We start from the raw sequence: 23,066 nt of genomic DNA on the forward strand, positions 1-23,066 counted from the left end.
CTGATACCTTATGCATATATTAGATATGTTCTGTAGATAGATTTATAAGCTTCTATAATTGTTATTGGCTCTCATTGACCATTGACTCATCACTGTGTTGTTGTTATTATTATTATTATTAATAATAACATATATAAGGATTGAGTTAGAATGTAATAATCAGCTGGGCTGCTCCAGATGCTTCCAGGTATTGGATTTACAAATGATTTGTACAGGCATGGAACCTGTTATCCAGAATGCCCTAGACTTGGCATTTTCTGGTTAACGGATCTTACCGTAATTTGGATCTCCATACCTTAGGTATATTTAAAAATAAATTAAACATTAAATAAACCCAATAAGGTTGTTTTATAAAGATTGTATCCTTTAATGCCTAGGGGTTTTTTTTTTGTTCAATCACTTTGAGTGTATGGAACCTGTTTCTATCTTCAAGTATAATAATTAGTAGATTGTTTATAGTATAGTGACCCATGTGGCCGACCACCAACAGTTCACCAATACTTACGCATATGTTGAGCAATACAGTCCAGAATCAGTTGCAACTCTGAATGCCATGGTTGGATCCTGCATCTTCTAACATTGCTCACCGACTCTTTGGGTGTTGCTTCCAGTGGCCTCAAAACAGGAGCTTATTTTTGAATTCCAGGCTTGGAGGCAGTTTTGGTTGTATAAAAACCAGATGTACTGCCAAACAGAGTCTCTTGTAGGCTGCCAGTCCACATAGGGGCTACCATATGGCAAATCATAGCACTTATTTGGCACCCCGTGGAACATTATTCATGCTTGTGTTGCTCCCCAACTCTGAATGTTGCTCATGGGTAGAAAAGGTTGGGAACCCCTAATTTAGATCTTACCTTCTTGTTAACACCTCATCTTAAGATTTTCTATAGACTGCTGAGTACTGCAGAATACAATAATGATGGGCGCGTACAGGAAATACAAATAAGCAATGTTTATTATCTGCCGTAGCATTGTACACCAGTCAAATGGCTGGAGATTAGGCGCTTACATTTCCCAGCTGGCCCGACTGCACCACAAGGCACAGTACAAAATATTCCCCATTACTCTTCTGACTGGTATTTGGAAACCTGATGTATTTGAGGATGTTTCATGAGTAAACTGTGCCCAGAGGACTAAAAAACACCTGGATCCCTGAAAATTATATGCACTTAACAGTTATAGTCAAGCCTGACAATGCCTTGTTGATGGGTGTCATGGCCTCGAGGTCATACCTTTCAGTGTCATTACTAAAAAGTGTTCTCTGCAGTCTATCAACAACCTACTGTACTCTGTATCTGCTGGTCAGCACCTTACTTCACATTGCACTTTCTGCTTCTCAACTGGACATCTATCTCTTATAGCTATGCTTAAGGACCTCTCCTGCTGTTTTACCAAGACTTGAATATTCTGCCGTCCTCAATGATAAAACCTAAAATTGAGAAGGCAGTTAGAGTTAGAAGGCAGAAATCAAACTAAAAATACAGTCAAAGTACCCCAATAAGAAAAGCATAAAGGCTTCGGCACAACATATTGCTTTGTTTGTTTACTTGGTTATTTAAAATCAAATACCATTTGGCAAAGAATGGAAGAAAAAGCTAAAAGATGAAAAACTTTTATCTTTTGTTCCCAACACTCTTTACTATCAACTGCTTTAGAGCTTTTTCCTTTAGTACAGGTATGGGACCTGTTATCCAGAATGCCTGGGACCGGGGTTTTTCCAGATAACAGATCTGTAATTTTGATCTTCATACTTTAAAAGGCAGATTTATCAAAGGTAGTGTTGTGTTTTCCTGAAAAATTCAGTCAAAAATGTTTGGTTATAAAAAATGCTTGAAGATTTTGGGGTTAAAAAAAACTCTGAAAATAGCTTGAATCTGAAAATACTTCAGCTAAAACCTGTCAAGGTCATGTAGACGCTAATGGCAGAGGTCCCTTCGAATCATTTGAAGATGTTAATAGCAGTGGTGTAAGCAAATTTATTTTAGGTCCCTCAAAATATCCAGAGGTTGTCATGTTTTATCAATACATATTGAAATTTCTCATTAAGTAGGGCCTTATGGGGCCCCTATAGCTCCTGAGCCCCCCTGCATCTGCAGGGTCTGCTTCCGCTGTAGTTACACCCCTGGTTAATAACCTTCATGATGTTTTCGGGATAACAGGTTTCCAGATAACGGATCCCATACCTGTATATACACACATATACAGTATCTGTAAGCTAAGCATTTTGTACAATAATCCTATTTAATGTTGTTGATCTAAATTTATATCTGTGTTGCTAGCTGTATGACAGGGAGAGAGACAGGAGCCTTATACGGTAACTCCTGCTGAAGGGATGGAATTTCCTAATTACTTGCCAAATGCTGTATGAGACAGAAAGAAACAAAGTATTTATTCAGTATTTAAATACCTCTCTTCTCCATACTATATTACTGGCCTCATTCCTGAGCATTATTCTGCAATTACTTTACACTGTGTTCATTTTATACTTTCTTCTAATTATTGTTGTTATTATTGTTATTATTTCATCTTCATGTATAAATTGTATAATTTTACAAAATGTTACAAAAAGTTGCATAGTATATATTAACAAGAGTAATTTCTTTCTAACATATACAGTATCTCTGTAAAAATAATTTAGGTCTGTACAACACAGTATAGGGTATAGGGGTGTCTCAACAAGGCTCTGGGTTTCAGAAATTGATTGCGTGTTTGGTCATTGTGAATGGAAAGTAGGAATGTGCCTCTAATATACCTTAAAGTGAAATACATCCTATTTTAAGCAGAGTTTCCTTAAGAGCTACATAAAGATAAAGATTAGCATGCCATGTGAAAAAACATACTAAACAAATACACTAGGGCTTATTTACAAACATAGGGCAGGGTGCAAATTGCAAAGACATGCACATGGCAACTGCTTTTGCTCTTAGAATGGAGTTGCTCCTCAATACAAATTGAGTAAGCTTTGCATACAGAAGGGGGGGAAGGTTGGCAGCACTTGACCATTGACTGGAATGCCCCTAGTTGCCATGCCATTGAGAATGTAGAAGCTGGGGGGATTCAAGGTGTTGGAGAGCCCTACAATTACAAACATTACAGGGGTGGTTCACCTTTAAGTTAATTCCTCATATGCTATAGAGCTGCCAATTCTAAGTAACTTTTCAATTATTATTTATTTTGTATCGTTTTTTTTTAATTATTTGCCATTTTCTTCTGACTCTTTCCAGGTTTCAAATTGGGGTCACTGACCCCATCTAAAATCAAATGCTCTGTAAGGCTGCACATTTATTGTCTTCATTATTTATTTTGTATAGTTTTTTAATTATTTGCCATTTTCTTCTGACTCTTTCCAGGTTTCAAATCTAAAAACAAATGCTCTGTAAGGCTGCACATTTATTGTTATTTTTATTACTCATCTTTTTATTCAGGCCCTCTCTTATTCATATTGCAGTCTCCTATTCAAATCACTGCATGGTTGCTAGGTTAAGTTGGATCCTAGCAACCAGGTTGCCGAACTTGCAAACTAAAGATCTGTTGAATAAAAAGCTAAATAACTCAAAAGCCACAAATAATAAAAACCAATGGCAAAGTGTCGCAGAATATCACTCTCAACATCACTGTACTTTGCACCATGTCATAGATTTTTGCAAGTGCTACAAGCGCAAGTGCTCTGTGTATGAGCCCCAAGATCAGGAATGAGAATATAGGCATTACTTATACTATATCCCTTTTACATCTTCCTACACCATCCCTTCCTATCTGACCCCCCATTTACCAAATGACCCTCTCATTGGCACCCCTTTTTATCTAGCTTGCCAGCTACAGTCTTTTGAAGTTTGACTCATTTCTGATTTGTAGGAAAAACTGCTTACACTCAAAATCTTTTAATCCACGGAGGCATCATATATCAAGCCATGAAGCTCAAATCACTGCCAATCATGTATCATCCAATAATAGTATAAGGTTGTGTTAATGCTTCATTTATTTCACATTTTTTTTGTATGCTTAATCTTCAGTTTACTCTGCAGCAGTAGAAATGGATTAGGATCTCTCCAGTTCCAACTGTAAGAAGAATTCCTATGAGAAGAATTAGAGTTCCTGCTGGGGCATGTTTGGTAACTGAGCTTAAACGCTTTTGAGTTGTGCTGTGTCTTTTGTATGTGCTGCAGTCTGGCTAACAAAGAGTGTGTGTGTATGTTTCCGCTGTTTCACATCAGTCTCTTTGGATTGGTCTGTGTACATACATTACATGTGTATGTTTAAGTTGTCTCATTGCTAAGGCACACGGCTGTATTAGTACACTACACTGCTTACACCCCGCTGTATTTTTTAAGGCAGCCGGTAATTGCAGCCTCACCCTCTATCATACAGGCACACCCAGCTTGTGCGCTTCCAGTTTGGAAAGACAGTTCTCCTCGGGATATTCACACGGCAAGAGAAACTTTCTAAATCTCACAGTGTATATGCTAAACCTGCCTTAATGGCTTCTTACTCTCAGAAATCCAGCCATGCTTTCTCTGTTTGGCAACAAGATGATTCGGTGGAGAGGGATGGAGAATTTGCCAGCCCCCCTCCATCAGTGAGGTGCCAGGTCATTTCTAGTTCTACAAATGGCAATCACTCAACTCTCTTAGAGGAAACTTTCGAATCCAAACTCAAAATAACCTCTGACGTCCATTCTTCATTGCACTCAGAGGAGGCGGAGACAAAGCTAAGAGCAGCACTGGCAACATTCAATGACAAGGTGAGTACTGGAATGAAACTACCTGTAAACTGGGAAACAATGGGGACACAAGTGTGGGCAATATGGGAACAACATATATTGTATTTACCACTAATATACTATATAACTTGGGTGCCCATATATATCTTTATATCAAAGCTCAAACATAGGGGCAGATTCACTAACGGGCGAATTTTCGCCAGCACCTTCACACCCATCGCGTACAAATACGCAATTTCCCGGGCGTCGGAGGATGGCAACTTTTTGCTAGCATTATTCAGCAGTGCGAGCATTTCATAGCGAAGATGCGCTAACATTCATTTGTGCCTAGCGAAACTTCGCAAGTGACCTTGCGCTTAGGTCAATTTACATAGGGCGGGAAATTTAAAGTTGTATGGACGTCTATATTATAAACGTTGCTGCAAATGGTTTAAGTTACTGTTTTTTATTACACAAGTACAGGGAACCTTAATAAAGACAAGAAAGTTAATATAATACCCTACATATGAGCCCACTGTAAAATTAATGTTCCTTATGTTATAAAATGTCTGGAGAAAACCGGTTCCCCAAAAAAAGTAAGTTAGGACTTTTTTTGTTTTAAAAAGTTTTATTGGGTTTTACAAAAGCAAGCAAGATATAACATTGGTCCATTGAAGGAGCCAATCCTGCTTTAAAAAAAGGAAAAGTCGCCAGTGTTTTTTGAACTTTAATGTATTTTCGGCTCACAGGATATGATGTCAGTGACAGAAGATTGAGGAAGATCTAGCTTCTTTTTAGCACTTTGTCAGGTCTGAGGTGGCAAAGTCAACTCTGGCGAAAGAGCTAACTTTCAGTAAAATCCGATAGTTCACTAGAGCGTAAAGTCGCCTGGCAATAAAGTGCAAATGACCGATAGCGACAGTCTGTTTCACTAGAGAATTGGCGCCTGCACCTGTTAGTAAATTGGCGATGTCCCTGCGGGTGGCAACACTGGCGAAAAATTGCTAGCGTTAGCCACTTCGCTCTTTAGTAAATCTGCCCCATAATAAGAAAGATGCATATTGAACACATGAATAAAGAATGGACAGTTGCCAACATCTATCTGAATGTATAAAATAATTATGTATGCTTATGCAATAGTTCTTATAAAGTGAGGTCAATTATGAATATTTTTCAAGAAAATGCTGTAACACAAGATGTTGTAAAGATTGCAAAGGTCTTGGAGATCAAGTCAGTAGTTTTAGCATGCAATATATCCCATCCAGCAGCACCGTAGAAAAGGTTTTTGCTGATGACTGATTTATAGAGATGGAAACTGTATGCAATTTTATGAAGGGGTGTGAAATGGGAAAAGATGAGAGTTCTTTAAAGAAGTCCCCATGGGATGTTACAGAGAGTCCTACAAGCAAGTTACAATGCATACATAAAACAGCTGGGTTGGAATCTAGAAGGTAGACGTGACATTTTGATAATAGCACGCCATGTACAGAGAAGACAGAGTAAAAGAGTAATGGTAATTAATTAGCTCATCTTTCAGTTCTAATTCATCCATTGTAGATTCAATATTTAGAGAAGCAGCGGGAAATTCTGGAGGGTCGTTGTTCAATGATTGAAACAGAAGAAACTACCCAAACTGATCTGGAGCCTCTGTACTTGTCTTACATCAGTCGTCTCCTGGGGGAAGTGAAAAATGTCACTCAGAACAACCACCAAACACAGAGGCAACTGCTGGGCATGATGGATTCGGTCAATGATGTGAAAGACAAGTTAGTTGGAGTGCTCGGGTGTATGTCTGTGTGTGGCTGGGCCCAGTTATATGTAAAATGTGTGATGTCATTCACTACTGCATGTATGAGAAATGTAGAACATTGCATAGAAATAACAAGCATTTTTATTCCAGCCCCAAACCTAGAACTAAATAAGCTGTTGGTTGGTATATGTTAATTGTATATACATACAATAGGTTTTGTGGTCATAAAATGAATCTAAAGCTGGCCAAACAGGCAGCAATAAAGTGAAACAAACAAATTTCAGTACATGGATGGTGGTCCACAGATTCCAACAGATATTCATGCACTTTGGATAGTGTTCAGTTCAGTTGCCGATGCACCATATCTACCAGTACATTGTATATTGGAAGTTTATTACTTGAACAGGAACCAGAGATCCTCTTCACTTCCTGCTGTTCCATTTAGGCTTTCTACAGGAATGATCAGAACAATAGACCATGTATGGCCCCTTCTAACCTATCTACCTACAGGCTGAAAAGTAGGATGGCCCATGGGATTGGTCCCTGTATGGCAGTCCAGTGTCAGTATTATTATGCTACTCCGTTTAAGCTCATTAGCAAAGTTCTTACACATGGAAACCAACGAAAAATGTATCACTTCTAACTGGACAGTGTCATAATGGATTTCTTTTAACTGGAATTATGGGCCCTGTTTTTAAAGTATTACTTTTTTGTTTAACTCATCGAGCCATTTTTATTAAAGTAGGAATTTCTTAGGAAGCTTCCATCAATATTAGTCAATGTAATAATGGAAATATCACTAAAGTAGCCAATTGTTACTGAAAATCTTCAATTTCAATGGCATTAGTAACAACTATGACAAAGTTTGGACAACTTTTGACTGCCAACAATAAAATAATGGTAAGAGGAACCATTTACAAAATGGAATAAACATTTAGATCAGAAGTTTTCTGAATGGGAAAGGAAAGTAGCAAAAACCGGAAAATGTAACCAAATGTGATGACTTTTACTTTAAAGGGATACTGTCATGGGACAAAATGAATCAGATAATAGTGCTGCTCCAGCAGAATTCTGCACTGAAATCCATTTCTCAAAAGAGGAAACAGATTTTTTTTATATTCAATTTTGAAATCTGACATGGGGCTAGACATTTTGTCTATTTCCCAGCTGCCCCAAGTCATGTGACTTGTGCTCTGATAAACTTCAATCACTCTTTACTGCTGTACTGCAAGTTGGAGTGATATCACCCCCCTCACCCCCCAGCAGCCAAACAAAAGAACAATGGGAAGGTAACCAGATAACAGCTCCCTAACACAAGATAACAGCTGCCTGGTAGATCTAACAACAACACTCAATAGTAAAAACCCAAGTCTCACTGAGACACATTCAGTTACATTGAGAAGGAAAAACAGCAGCCTGGCAGAAAGCATTTCTCTCCTAAAGTGCAAGCACAAGTCACATGACCAGGGGCAGCTGGGAAATTGACAAAATGTCTAGCCCCATGTCAGATTTCAAAATTGAATATAAAAAAATCTGTTTGCTCTTTTGAGAAATGGATTTCAGTCCAGAATTCTGCTGGAGTAGCACTAATAACTGATATGTTTTGAAAAAAACATGTTTTCCGATGACAGGATTCCTTTAATGATTTATAAATATTGCCCTACTGTATATCATCTCTTCTAGTCAGTCTACAAATATTAAAGTCTTGTCACCATGCTATGATATGACAACCCAGTAATTTGCGAGCAGCACATTGATTTATGGCCTTCGAGAGCCAAGTTTAGCAGCTTTGCTTTAATTGGCATTTGGGTTGGGTTTTATCAGCAAAGCCTTTACAGCTCATTGATTTTTCTGATAACTGTATATATATATATATATATATATATATATATATATATATATATATATATATATATATATGATACACCCATGGTTACAGTACATTAACAATATAATACAATCTAGTCTCTCCTGAATACCATCTTAGATCACAATCCCTTAGATGCCACTGTACCTTTTCAAAAAATAAAATATACTGTACCCTGTTTGGAAGTAAGGCTTGTTTTCATTTATAGTCCCCTGCAAGTGAGATAAACGGGCAACATTTTTCAGGATTTCTTGTCTGTATATTTGCATTTATAGATATCATGGAAGCAGCCATATTTCTTGGCCCAATCAAGGGATTACTCAGAGATAGAAGAGTACTACAATTTATAATCAAAGACATGGGCAGTAGATCTTGCCAGAGAATTTATTTAGATGTACCAGTTGCGGTTCATGTTTCTAAAGAGCTGGCCAGTAAATGCCACCTGTTAAGTGGCTGAGTTACTATAGGTAACTAGACCTGTATCAGACTTTTCACCTCTTATTCAATTACTGCCCCTCTGGAGTGAGAATGCACATCAGTAAGTGTCAGATCTGATATCTTTGAACATACTAGGCTGGATCTCAATGCAACAGTATAATAGGGGCCGATTCGCTAACTTCGAATGAAGGATTCAATTGTTTTTTGGGCTACTTCGACCTTCGACTACGACTTCGAATTGAACTATTCAAACTAAAAATCGTTCGACTAATCGACCATTCGATAGTCAAAGTACTGTCTCTTTAAGAAAAAACTTCGACCCCCTAGTTCGCCATCTAAAAGCTACCAAAGTCAATGTTAGCCTATGGGGAAGGTCCCCATAGGCTTTCCAAAGTTTTTTTGGTCGAAGGATAATCCTTCGATCGTTGGATTAAAATCCTTCGAATCGTTCGATTTGAAGGATTTAATCGTTCGATCGAAGGATTATTCCTTTGATCGTTCAATTGCACTATTTGCGCTAAAATCATTCGACTTCAATATTCGAAGTCGAAGGATTTTAATTCCCAGTCGAATATCGAGGGTTAATTAACCCTCGATATTCGACCATTTGTGAATCGGCCCCTAAGTGTCCATACCCACAATCAAGCTCCGTATGGCTAGAAGCTTTAGAGCTCACAATGCAGAACAGATTAGCAAGTCCTTTAGATGCATCTAAACACAACAATCATAGTAATATCAGCATTTATACATGCAGAACATGTCCATCCTCTAGTTCCTTCCCTTCTTCTACAGCCTTTTAGCTCAACTAAAAGCCCCTTCAGGTGACTGCTGTAATGTCCCAATGGCATAATGAAGTCTTGTCTGACTTTATCCTACAGTCTCTGGAGCTAAGAGTTGCTCATATTATCCAAGCAGTGGTAAATCCTTTTATTTTGTAACATTCCAGGTCTAATCTGATACTGAATTTAGATCATAATTTAATTTTGACAGAACTTCCATTGTGAGGCAGTTGGGTGTTCCACTATACCAGGGTTCACCAATAGTGATGGGCGAATCTGACCCATCACTAAAATTTGTGAAACAGTGAATATTCGCTGAAATGCTGACGAAATTGTCAACAAAATTTTCACCCACTGGAGTCTATGGCCATCATTTTCATGACGATACTTGGCGGAAAATAACTAAACAGTGATTTTTATATATTGCTTTCATCAATGATGTAGATCCCTGTCCTCAAAAACATCAGCCATGTCATCTCTTTTGGAGGCAGAATAAGTAATTACCAAAGTAATTAATAGCTAATAAGCCTGATGACACATGGTAGAGATACTGGATCTGGAAAGCATATATGTTATAATTACAACTATTTTCCAAAGTGATTCACCATATGTTGGTTATATATAGGGTAACATTCCATCTTGGAACAGCAAATTGCTGGGAGGTACTTCAAAATTTCCCAATGCAAATCAGCTTTGTCGACATTTATTATGATTAACTAGAGCCATGCCCGATGCAGTGGCTTGTTTTTTCAGAAGTGAATTTGGGAATCTATAGCAATTTTGTTGATTGGTACTGAGCACTTTGTTGCTCATTTATTTCAACCCTGATAATGTCATTAGAAGCAGTGGCGTAACTAGATATTACTGGGCCCCACAGCAAATTATTTTTCAGGCCCCCAAAATGTTTAGAGGTTGACTTGTTTCTCCAATATTTATTGAAATTGTATATGAATTAGGGCCTCATGGGGCCCCTATACCTCATGGGCCCCCCTGCAGCCACAGGGTCTGCTTCCTCTATAGTTACGCCCCTGATTAGAAGCTGCCCACATTACTGAATCAATGAAAATCTTGAAGGAAACAATGTCCTGCTCTTTGCATGAAGCAACCCCACTCCCGATGCAATGGTAAATCATTTAAGGAGGTAGAGAGGCAGGAACAGACAGTCTAGCTGCTTAGTGTTATTTATTGGCACTACATAAATAATAGTTTCAATAAATAACACTAAGCAGCTAGACTGCCTGTTCCTGCCTCTCTACCTCCTTAAATTATTTGCATATTACTGAATCATTTTGATTGTCAGTTATGCAAGCACTAATTATGACCCTTATTTGAGAAATAAGAGCTATGATGGAGGAGCTAAGGGTGGTTTGTTGTGGGGTCCCAAAAGAGGAACGTTTCAGACACATTTTTGATCACAAAAACAAAAAAGATTGGGAAATATGCATAATTCTGTAAGACTTTGCCCAGAGAGGGTTTTTCTTTTCTAAATGCAATGCACCCTTGTACCAGATCCTAAATAAACGCAGCTATGTACCATTACTCATTCTGATAGTGTGCCCAGAAGCCTATTTCATCATTTGATATAAGTATGTAGTCCAGAAGTGGAAGGAGGCACAAAGTGGAGTCAATTGGAAATGTTTCAACAGACACAGCAAAACATAAAGAATTTATATGCATTTAAATATACAGTAATATACCCCGGAAGTTTTTATATATGTTATACAAGATACTACTACAGGTGTAGGATCCATTATCTGGAAACTCATTATCCAGAAATTTATTAATTATGAGAAGGCCATCTCCCATAGACAAATAATTAAAATGTTTAAAAATTGTACCCTGTACTTTATTCCAACTAAGATATAATTAATCCTTACTTGGGGCAAAACAATTCTATTGGGTTTATTAAATGTTTAAATGATTTCTAGTAGACTTAAAATATGGTGATCCAAATTACAGAAAGACCCCCTTAGCCGGAACACCCCAGAAGCCGAGCATTCTGGTTAACAGGTCCCATAATAATATATTATATGGAGCTTCTCATTCCAGTAATGCAGGAAGATAACTGATATCTCCTGTGTATCTTGACAGCGCTATATAAATAAATGATGATGATGATGATGATACAATGATTGTAAATATAAATCTGATTCAAATGAAATTGTGCTGTCTCAATGCTCCTGTCAGTAGAACTGTTGCTGCCAAATATTGTTCCAATTATATTCTTAGAATCTGTCAATATCACTTTTAGCAGATTCAGGGGTTTGTCTTAGTGATGAGTTCTAAACCTCAGCCAGTCATCTCACACTTTCCTATGAAAAATATTTTCATTACAGGTATGGGACATGTTATCCAGAATGCTCGGGACCTGGGGTTTTCCGGATAACGGATCTTTCCATAATTTGGATCTCCATACCTTAAGTGTAATAAAAAATCATGTAAACAATAAATAAAACCAATAGGCTGGTTTTGTTTCCAATTAGGACTAATTATTAAAGTATATGTACTGTTTTATTATTACTGAGAAAAATGAAATCCTTTTTAAAAATTTAGATTATTTGGATACAATGGAGTCTATGGGACTCCATAGAGCTTTCCGAATAATGGATCCCATACCTGTATCACTTTAACTAATATGCAACGTTAGAGGGTATCCAAAGGGGTCGCTTACTTTGAACAGAGTTGATTCAGCTTTTAAAGAGTAGCTATTAGGCTTCTCATGTTATTTCTCTCGCTTACATTTGATAATTAAATACTTTAATAGGTTTGAAGATGAACTCTGCCGTCGCACAAATGTGGAATATTCTTTTGTAGAACTCAAAAAGGTAAGTGTCTGTATCCCATGTATCTATCTTTATGCCGCATTGATTTTTTTCCCCCTTGCCTAAACAGGAATCTTTCCAATTCAGTTTATTTAAAAATATGCAGAGTCAGCGGAGCTCACGGGGCCTTCTTCAGCCGATTCCGTAATCTTTGGGTCTTTTTCGTAAATTTTTGAGCATGCGCAGTTGTAGCGATCCGGGAAAATGCTCCAACTGCACATTTGCCAATGCTGAGCTTCCTTACTGAGATTACCAAAGTGGCTAAAGATGGTCCCCGTGAGCTCCGCTGCGCTGACTCTGCAACAAGGGGTAATTACCGGCTTAGAGGTATTTATTGTGTTAACTCCTGTGCGGGGGGGGGAGCAGGGAGGGGGGACTATGGGCGGTAGTGGGTTTAGTTCTCCTTTAAGTCTACTAAAAAATTATTTAAACAATAATCAATAGGATTGTTTTGCCTCCTATATAGCTTAGTAGGAATCATGTGCAAGATACTATTTTGGCATTACAGAGAAATAATTTTCAAAAATGTTACACAATTCATTAAAATAATGGACTCTATGGAAGATGGGCTGCACATAATTCAAAGCTTTCTGGGTGGCGGTTTCTGGATAATGGATCCCATATATGTCACACAAATGAGTTCCAAAAATATTATTAGTCACCTTCAGGGTTCATCTGCAATGGAACCTAGTTTATCTAAAATCCGTCTCAAGTGCATTCATTTAGTTCCATCAGATAAGGTCATATTATATCAAGAACACTGGGAGGCTTTATAAAGTTCCCCTGCAAACCAGTTCAACCAGTTACACTTGGCAAATGTGGTTCTTGAGGGCTAAACCTATCGGCAGTTGCTCATGCATGGAAGCCCTGGTGTTTATTTAGATTTTAACTAATTTCAACCACAGGGCCACAAGTTGGAATCAGAAGTAAACAGAAAGTGATCAGACATAGTTAAGGGAAAGTATTTACATTGTGAAAACATCAAGCCTTTCCAGTTGCCGTTTGCTCCTCCGTGTGCACTGTTAATCCCCAGTGTTTTATAATAAGGGTCACTAGCAGAGTGAAATATCATGGAAGCTTCTCATTGTTCAGCTGGCTTTAATAATGTCATAGTAAGTAAATATTCCAAAACAAAGAAAGAATTACTCCCTGGTTATGCAACAGAATACCCATATATCACAGCAAGTATGCTGAGCATGGATAAAATAAATGAAAAGACACAGAGCTAAAAATTAACATAAATCACCGGTTGATTGCTGTAAAGCCAGGCAGGAATGCCCATTGACTTCGGGAAAATTGCCCATTGACTTTAAGGTTACTGACACACAAGGAGATCAGTTGCCTACGATAAATCTTCAATACCACTAGCGGCAAATCATCTCCTGCCAAAATATCCTGCCTTGTGAGGAGATTTCAGGCTACTTGGGAAAAGCAAAGCGCTGTATATGATTTCCCATTGGCAATAGGGTAATACACTTGCAGGCGATTAGTCGAAGGCGATAGTCAAGTATTATCACAGGCAACTAATCTCCTTGTACCCTATTGCTTAAAAAAAGCCAATCAACCAATGTATTTACCAATGTATCTATTTATAATCAATCAATCTGTCTATTTATCTGTCCCTTTGAATTGTGTCTGTAAGTTACATTCCCAGTTAGTCTGTAAGTCCTGCGGGGTAGAGTCCTCAATGCTGAGGATCAATTACAAACCCCCTTCAAGTCGCTGAAAAGCTGAAGTTGGATTCTGGCTGTTTTATTAGACATCTGTTCACTCCAGCCTTTATACATTACATTTTTGACTAACTAACTATATTAGAAACATTTTTTATTTTGCACATACCATCTATTTACCCAGTTTTTATTTTCACACTGAACTGTTCCTTTAATACTTAACTATGGGGGTAATATAATCAATTGTCAAGTCTGAAACCAATAGCAAGCAGCTAAGGCAGCTCTTTTGAAAACAAATATCTCGTTGCTCTAGGTTACTAGATGTGAGCAAACAAGACATTCTATTACATCACCCCATATCTATCTATGCAGCATGCACACTGGAATGGTGACTATAGCAGAGGTTTAACGATGATTGTGAAATTGAATCTATGAATCAAGACAAGGTTTTTGGAAAAAGTAAAAACTAGATCTCATACCTCATGCTAAATCTCATACCTCTTAACTGTCCCGTTTTCAGCGGGACAGTCCCACTTTTGACAGCTCAACCCACAGTCCCGTGTTTGTACTTTCAGACAGCTGCAAGTAAAACAGTGAAGGTATGGGTTACTGCTCAGGAGCAAATTTGCCCAATGTTGATGAATGAGCACTAGTGGTGGGCGAATTAGGCTTTGCTTCGCTGGAAAATTTGCGAATTTCCCGCAAATGGCAAAAAATTAGTGAAACTGCGCTGTTTTTGGCGAAATTGCACCGGCATCCACCAAAAAAACGGACACCAGCGGTTTCGCGAATCACGGGAATTCGCGCCCGGCGAATACATTTGCCCATCACTAATGAGCACCTGTGTGTGTGCCTCGTACTGTGTATTATTCAGAACACAATTAACTGGGGGTTTAATGAAAGGGGCAACTATAGAAGAGTATGTAATTCTGCACTTTGCTCTTGTGCTTGTAAATAAACCCTCAAGTTTGGAACTGAGTGTAAATATGAGATGTGCAACACGCATTAAACATGCTTGTGTTTGTTTGTACAGGCAGTAGATGAACGCAGTTTGGAACGGACTGAACTGGAAACACGAAAGCAAGAGATAAGAGAGATGATAGATCTGATGAAAACAGTTTACGAGCAGGTGATGTAGTCTCAAGCTGATTCTTTCACATACATTTATATTAGGGATGCACTGGATCCACTTTTTGGGATTCGGCCGAATCCCCGAATCCTTAGTGAAAGATTCGGCCGAATCCTAATTTACATATGCAAATTAGGATTTGGATTCGGTTAGAATATGCACAAGGATTCGGCCGAATCCCGAACCGAATCCCTAATTTATATATTTATATATATATATATATATATATATTTCTATATATATATAAAGCATTATAGTATATAGATCCACACTGGGATTATAAAAAAGAAAGGTCTCTCTTTATGAGATTTTGATTTTTTTTACTTTATTTTAAAGTCCCAGTGTGTATCTACTGTATATACTATAATGCTGTTACATGAATTAGTAGATAGCACCTGAGCATTTGCCTGCCATTTTTGAGTACACCTCTCTGAAATATATATTTATATATATATTTGCAAAGATGAAGCCGCACTCGCAGGTCTTATGAAGAGGAAATCAAGTTTATTAGGCACGACTGACTTTTCAGCTGGAACACAATTGATTTCCTCTTCATAAGACCTGCGAGTGCGGCTTCATCTTTGCAAATTTATGTATCTTCTTTGAGAACAGCACCCAGGCATCCGTGACTACTATATCGTGAGTGCCGATACCTACCTCCATATATATATATATATATATATATATATATACTGTACATTGTCAGGGCTATTGTATTTTCAGTTCTATGGTTGAACCTCCACATGAGCCAACCAGCAATATTTCTGTCTCATCATTCTTTAAAGGAGACTCAATTATTTCAGTAATTACTAATTTCACCCCTCACACACACTCATTTGGTGTTTATTATTTGTGATAATCCTGTAGGAGCTTAAAGAATTGATGGAGGAATCAGGGGACATATCAGTGCTTGTAAACATGGGACAGAATTTTTCAATAAACCTAGACAAAGTAGTCCAAGAAGTAAAGGAACAATATGAGCGCATTGCATCATGGAGCCAAGAAGAAGCAAAGGCACTCTCCAGAAACAAGGTATATTGTGAATGCACTACAGGGGCCAATAGGGTAAATTACTGGGGGAAAAAAGAGTATTGATAACTTACAATCCTTCTGCTATGCAGGAAAATATATTTCTTTATATAAGCCTCTTATTCCCTTAAAAAAGTGCACCTTTGAGTTAACTTTTAGTACGATGTAGAGAGTGATATTCTGAAACAATTTGCAACTGGTTTTCGTGTTTTATTATGTGTGGTTTTTGAGTTATTTAGGGTTTTTTTCAGCAGATATCCAGTTTGCAATGTCAGCAATGTAGCAATAGCTGTACATTTGTAGCATTATAGAGCATTTGTTTTTAGATGGGGTCAGTGATCCCCCTTTGAAAGCTGTAAAGAATCAGAAGAAAAACTGAAAAAGGGGATGGAAAAGACTGGCCAGTTTGGGATCACTTACACTGGACAAGAGGCATATAACTATGTATAAATATATGAGGGCACAACACAATAAACTCTTTCATGCTGTATTGACAAGCAGGCCCTTCCAGCAGAAACAATCGCATCCATTCCGATTAGGTCCGGACTGGCAACCTGTGGGTTCTGACAAATGCCAGAGGGGCAGCTGTAAGGTCCCATAGACAATCACTATTTAGTGGGCTGGTGGATTACTATTTGGGCCTTTGAGTACTTGGAATGCCAGGGCCTATTTTGACTCCCAGTCCAATTAGAGGAAAGCAAGTTCTATCTTAATATGATGAAAATTTTTTTACAGTGAGAGCAATAAAGTTAGAATTCTCTCCCTGAAGTGGATGTATTGGCAGATACATTAGATAGTTTTAAGAATGGGTTTGATGACTTCTTAGCAAGGGAATAAAGAAAAATATTTCTCAAGATAAATGGTAGAGCTCTAGAAACTTGCCTGGAATAGTAATTAAAAAAGTGCCTTATAATTACCCAACCTAGAGAATACAAATCCTCAAATGTATGCTATTGTACTACTGGTATGGGACCCTTTATCCAGAATGCTCGTGACCTGGGGTTTTCCGGATAACGAGTCTTTCTGTAATTTGTATCTCCATACCTTAAGTCTACTAGAAAACCATTTAAAAATTAAATAAGCCCAATAGGCTGGTTTTGATTCCAATAAGGATTAAATATATAATAGTTTGGCTCAAGTACAAGATACTGTTTTATTATTACAGAGAAAAAAGGAAATCATTTTTTAAAATTTGGATTGTTTGGATAAGATGAAGTCTATGGGAGTTGGCCTTTCCATAATTCAGAGAGATCCAAATTACGGAATCATCCGGAATCAATCCCACGTCTCGATTCTGGATAACAGGTCATACTTGTATTTAGAGCCAGTTACTAGATTGTCTATGGATCATGGAAAAGCCAACTTTACACATGCAACTATTAATATGAAAGAAAAGTGATTATTTTATTTTCTAGCAGAAGCAATTCATGTGCAGAATCAGCTCCAACTGGTCAGTTGAAATGTGTGCCCTATCTAAGCATTCAAAACTGGCAGTTTTCGGTAATGGAGTGTGAATCTGGTGCACGCCAGTTTATCAACAAGTGAAAATAGAGCTCACCACAGTTCTCCAAAGGGACATGTATTTTTACTGTTTAATACTTTACTACAGGAATGGGTCCATTATCTGAAATCCCGTTATCCAGAAAGCTCTGAATTATGGGAAGCCCATAGAGTCCACTTTATCCAAATAAAAAAGTTTTGCAAATGATTTCCTTTTTCTCTGTGATAATAAAACAGTACCTTGTATTTGATCCAAACTAAGATATAATTAATCCTTATTGGAAGCAAAACCAGCCAATTGTGTTTGTTTAATGTTTACATGATTTTCTAATAGACTTAAGGTATGAAGATCGAAATGACAGAATTCACTAATTCCCCTGTGTTGCCTCCTGGTTATGTAACTGAACTGCACTGATCACTTTGCAGTTGGCAGAAGGAGTACAAAGGGCTGGCCGCTACGAGGTGGAACTAAAGAGCAGCCGCAGTGAGATCACCCATCTCAATAGCAAGATTCAGCGCCTTAGGTCAGAAATCCTAAGCATTCAAAACCAGGTGAGCATGTTAAAAGGTAACTGCAAATCCACCTGCTTGTTCGTTATTGTAAAGAAGATTGTGCAACAGCAGCTAATAACAACATGCTGCTAATCATGCAACCGAACCGTGGAACAATGCAAAATGTGCATCTTACTACCATTAAATATGGATTCTGCCATATGCAATTTTTACCTGTGACGATCTAACCATGAAGATTTATTTAGTCTAGGGTCACATGCAGGACAGCCAGGGGGGACAGGGGGGAGAGTTGTAGGGGGCCCGAGGGTAAGGGGGGCCCGGCCACGCCACACTTACTTGATTAGCCCCCATCTTTCTGAGAGCTGCTGACTTCGGGAAGGCATGGACGTTTGAGGGACCCTGGCCACCAATTTTCTCATAATGTGGGGGGGGGGGGCTGGCCACCAATTTTGACCACCAATTTTTTTTTCTCATGTGGGGTCCTAGCCACCAATATTTTTAATGGGGGGGCCCTGGCCACAAATGTTTTTTATGGGGGGGCCCTGACCACCAATATCTTTTTATTTTTTATTAACATGTGGGAACCCTAGCCACCAATATTTTTTTTTTTTTACTGTGTGGTGGGGGGCGGACCTGTAGGTGGGGCTTGCGTGGGTGCAGCCCAGGGGGCCCAGGAAATTTTGTCATATGGGGCCCTGCGATTTCTGATGGCGGTCCTGGTCACATGGTTGGGGGGGAAGAAAGCAATTACATTTTCTCTAAACAGAGCAGAGAATGGGTTTGGATGGATTTGAGGTGTCAGTTCACTGTCATATACTTTCATACAAGAATGATAATTCTGGGGAAAGGGGGACCGAATTTTCCGACACTTCTCCATCCCCTATTTGAACACAAACATCAATAATGCATTTGTGCAACAGCAGAATCAAAAGTTGCAGCCAGAAGCAACTCAACATACTTGCAAGGGCCCATCTACTAATCACATTCAAACTTTTTTCTAAAGAGAAAAGCAAAATAAATCCCCATAAGACCCATCCACTGAGCATTTGTGGTATTTGCTGTGCTCTGCATCTTGCAGCAGATTAAAACGAGCCTTGCACAGTATGTAACACCTGTATCTCAAAAACTCAGCGTTGTAAAAATGTACAATACAATTACAATATTTACAATTTATTCAAAAATATATATTAAAAAAATGTCTGCATTCGTTTCGTACCTCTGGTAGTTTTGAAAATGTACCATGCCCCGTGCTCCTCCACCTTACACGTTTCGTACCCTCTGATACTTTCTCATAAGTACCGGAGTGTACGAAACGCATGCAGAAATGTTTTTAATATATATTTTTGAATAAATTGTAAACAATGTTGAGTTACGGGAATTTTTTGGGATACTTGTGAAGTATGCCCTAAGAACCGCCACATTTCCTGTTAACTTGGGTCCCTAGACTGACCTTTTCAATTACCCTAAATATTAGGATCTTTCGTACGTAACACCTGCCATAATAGGGGGCTCTAAAGCAGGTTAGGTGGTCCCCAAAGGGATCATATGGATCCTTTTTACTTCGGTTTATCCTCTTGAGCAGCAGTGATTCATTAATCACTTACTAGTCTGATGTTAACACCATGTATTCCCGGCCTAACCAATAATAAATGCATTGGAGTAGGAAACTTGACTATCTGCCACTATATTTGTGCCTAAAAGTGACCTGATTCCTTACTGGGAAGCAGATTAAGCTACAACTCTTAAAAACAAATGACTGCTTTATTTCTTCAAGCATGGCCCATGCTAACCACCTGCTGTTTTCTCTGTTGGAATCAGAGCTCACAGTTAGAGCAAGAAGTGTCACTGGCAAAGACCAACAGCAACATGGCGCTTGCAGATGCCAATGCCAAGGTTACGGAAATCGAGGATGTGCTTCTTAAAGCAAAGCAGGACGTGGCCAAGCAACTGCGGGAATACCAGGAGCTACTACATGTGAAACTGGCTTTGGATATTGAGATCGCTGCATACAATTTACTTCTGGAGGGGGAAGAGAACAGGTGAAGGGATATATTATAAGGAAGGTGCAGCCAGATAGGGATAGAAGTAACACATATATGATTTCCAGCACATTAATTCATCAGTGATGCAATCAAAATAGACTCCCATAAGCAGAGTAACATCCATTTTATTGGCACTGATGTAATAATACAAGTACACCCTCTGCCGTTGTCTTTGTGCTGCAATGATGCAGATCCCATGACTTTTGGATAAATAAGGATATATCTATACACATGATGCTCAAGTTCTGGTAAGCAAGGGTCTGGAAGTGGGGGACACATATATTCCCCCCTCCAATAAATCACTGCATTTATTTGACAACTAATATTCAGGGTGGTGAATGCAGGATATTTTGGAGCACAGAAACCAGTGTAAATTTATAGAAAACAGGGCAGGGTACAAAGTGTAACAGACATGGTGGATTGTGTCCATTTTATGCACTTTGCACCCACTATAAACTTAGTAAAAGACCCCCTGAAATGTTTTTATGTTGCACAATCAGACCAGAGATTTATCTGATAAAACGGATTAGTTAGAAAACCCAACCTGCACTGACCCATTATGCAGAAAGGTTCAAATTTCAGGAAGGCCATCTCCCACAGAGGCCATTTTATGCAAATAATTCTAAGTTTTAAAAAATGATTTTCTTTGTAATAATAAAACAGTAGCTTGTACTTGAGGGTGGCTAACAAGCATGAATCCATATTGGTGGCACACCAATGCCATTGGGTTTATTTAATGCTTAAATTATTTTTAGCAGACCTAAGGTATGATTGTCCAAATTATAGGAAGATCCACAGGTTCCAAGAATTTCATATAACATATCCCATACCTGTACTACAATTTGGTTGCAGCCCATCCGTATGATAGCTATATATATATATATATATATACACACATACACACACACACACAGGTATGGGACCTGTTATCCAGAATGAAGGGGGCTTTCCGGATAACGGATCTTTTCGTAATTTGGATCTTCATACCTTAAGTCTACTAGAAAATCATATAGACATTATATAAACCCAATAGGTTGGTTTTACTTTCAATAAAAATTAATTATATTTTAGTTGGGATCAAGTACAAGGTACTGTTTTATTATTACAGAGAAAAAGGAAATCAGTTTTAAAAATTTGGATTATTTGGATAAAATGGAGTCTATGGGAGACGGCATTTCCGTAATTCGGAGCTTTCTGGGTAACGGGTTTCCGGATAATGGATTCCATACCTGTAAGTTTATATATATATATATATATATATATATATATATATATTTATGTGTGTGTAATTATGTGTGAGACCAGCGTTACTCAGATAACAAATGACAAATAACATTTTCTCTAAAACTGCCTCTTTTATAGGCTTCGGGTTCCTGCACCTTTAAATGTCCAACATGGAAATGGTGAGTTCACAGAAATACGTGATTATTTTTTTTCTTTATTTTTCTCCATCTCTCATATTATATTTTTATCTTTTCAGATGTTTCTGCCTTCAGTGAACCTTCCAGAATTAAGAAGTATTATTAAAAATGTGCAGAACTAAACTGCATACTGACATTGTTATTACTATGACAAAGTACAGGTATGGGATCTATTACTCACGTCGTCTCCCATAGAGTCTATTTTAAGCAAATCATTTTAATTTTTATAAATGGTTTTCTCTTTTTCACTGTAATAATAAAACAGTATTTGTTGGTAACTAAGCTGCATGAATCCATTTTGGTGGAAAAACAATCCTACTGGTGTTTTAAAAGTCAAGGAAAACCTAATCTGTAAAGGCACTTATCCAGGGTCAGACTGGGCCGGTGGAAAAGAAAAACTCTGTGGAAAAGAAAACGGTGGGCCCCGGTTCTCACGGGCCCCACCAACCCAGACCCACTCCCTATACGAATCATGTTGCTGCCGCCGACCTCCATTCTCCAGGCCAGTTGCTCTGCAAAAAAGCTCTGCAAAGCCATGTTTTTGCTTTTTATGCTGCATGGTTTTTTTCCAGGGATCCCTTATGTCACACTAAACTAGTACATGCACAATATTGTTCATTTATTGTACTGCACATGCACAAGTCCAGAGGCTCATGGGAATCCTGGGAAAACAGAGTAAGATGGTGACCCTGTGCTTAAATAGAAAGAACCCAGGGACAGTTTTTCCAAAAAAGAGTACCAGCCAGGGGGAAAGAGCAATTTAATTTACTGGGGTGAGGGAGGTTCTAACAAATCCCAAACATTCCAATGTATCAGCTGCTTCTCTAACACTGAAATGTTTTTAGCAGTCATATGGAATGGTGCATTGCAGATGGACACATGGGTGTCCACAGAATATTTTTCGGGGGGGGGGGCACGTGAGTTAATATCCCATCGCGTAGCATCCCACTGAAGATAAACCTATAATTGACAATGCAGAATAGAGTCCTGCAGCAGGTCTGGTACCCGCTGGTTACCCACAAAAACCTGCGGTACCCTGCGGGTTGCGGGTAGAAGTTCCGGTTGCGGTAATAGACGCAGGTTGGCGGTTCTTGCGGGTTTGCGGGTCTTACCAATAGTGATTTTTACTCCTTTTTTCTGATTACGCCTACTTCTGATGATGTCACTTCCGGTTTACACTGACAACACTTCCTGATTCTTGATGGTCAACGGGTCTGGGTTGCGGATAAGGTACTTGCGGGTTGGGTCGTGTAGCGGGTCCAAGAGGGTAAGAATGCGGGTTCAGGTCCAGGTTGTGGATAGCAGGTTTCGGGTACGGATCGGGTACGAGTTCCAAAAAATGGACCCGCACAGGACTCTAATGTAGAAGAAAACCTGGTTATGGCTTACTTTGCGGTGGGAAGTATA

The 23,066-nt window shown here is 38.5% G+C and overlaps 1 protein-coding gene across 2 annotated transcripts; it reads left to right on the forward strand.

The window, feature by feature from the left end:
- Positions 1-3,995: 3,995 nt before the first annotated feature.
- Positions 3,996-22,828, forward strand: krt80.L (keratin 80, type II L homeolog). 2 transcript variants are annotated; one of them, XM_018247595.2, is made up of 10 exons: positions 3,996-4,112; positions 4,369-4,741; positions 6,257-6,465; positions 12,298-12,358; positions 15,059-15,154; positions 16,022-16,186; positions 18,110-18,235; positions 20,015-20,235; positions 21,601-21,641; positions 21,719-22,828. In XM_018247595.2, exons 2-10 carry the CDS (start codon positions 4,478-4,480, stop codon positions 21,763-21,765), a joined length of 1,230 nt encoding a protein of 409 aa, XP_018103084.1. In that variant the 5' UTR covers positions 3,996-4,112; positions 4,369-4,477; the 3' UTR covers positions 21,766-22,828. The 2 variants fall into 2 exon arrangements, with proteins under 2 accessions (XP_018103084.1, XP_018103083.1); XM_018247594.2 differs by lacking the exon at positions 3,996-4,112 and having other exon boundaries at positions 4,152-4,741.
- The last annotated feature ends 238 nt before the right edge of the window (positions 22,829-23,066 follow it).

This window comes from Xenopus laevis, chromosome 2L (genome assembly GCF_017654675.1).
Source record: "Xenopus laevis strain J_2021 chromosome 2L, Xenopus_laevis_v10.1, whole genome shotgun sequence".
NCBI lineage: Eukaryota > Metazoa > Chordata > Amphibia > Anura > Pipidae > Xenopus > Xenopus laevis.

Bases quoted from the DNA above. Each gene is read 5' to 3' on its own strand.
- krt80.L (XM_018247595.2), top strand. From the start codon at position 4,478: ATGGCTTCTTACTCTCAGAAATCCAGCCATGCTTTCTCTGTTTGGCAA. The intron at 12,359-15,058 runs GTAAGTGTCTGT...TTGTTTGTACAG, and splicing joins CTTTTGTAGAACTCAAAAAG to GCAGTAGATGAACGCAGTTT. The intron at 16,187-18,109 runs GTATATTGTGAA...ATCACTTTGCAG, and splicing joins AGGCACTCTCCAGAAACAAG to TTGGCAGAAGGAGTACAAAG.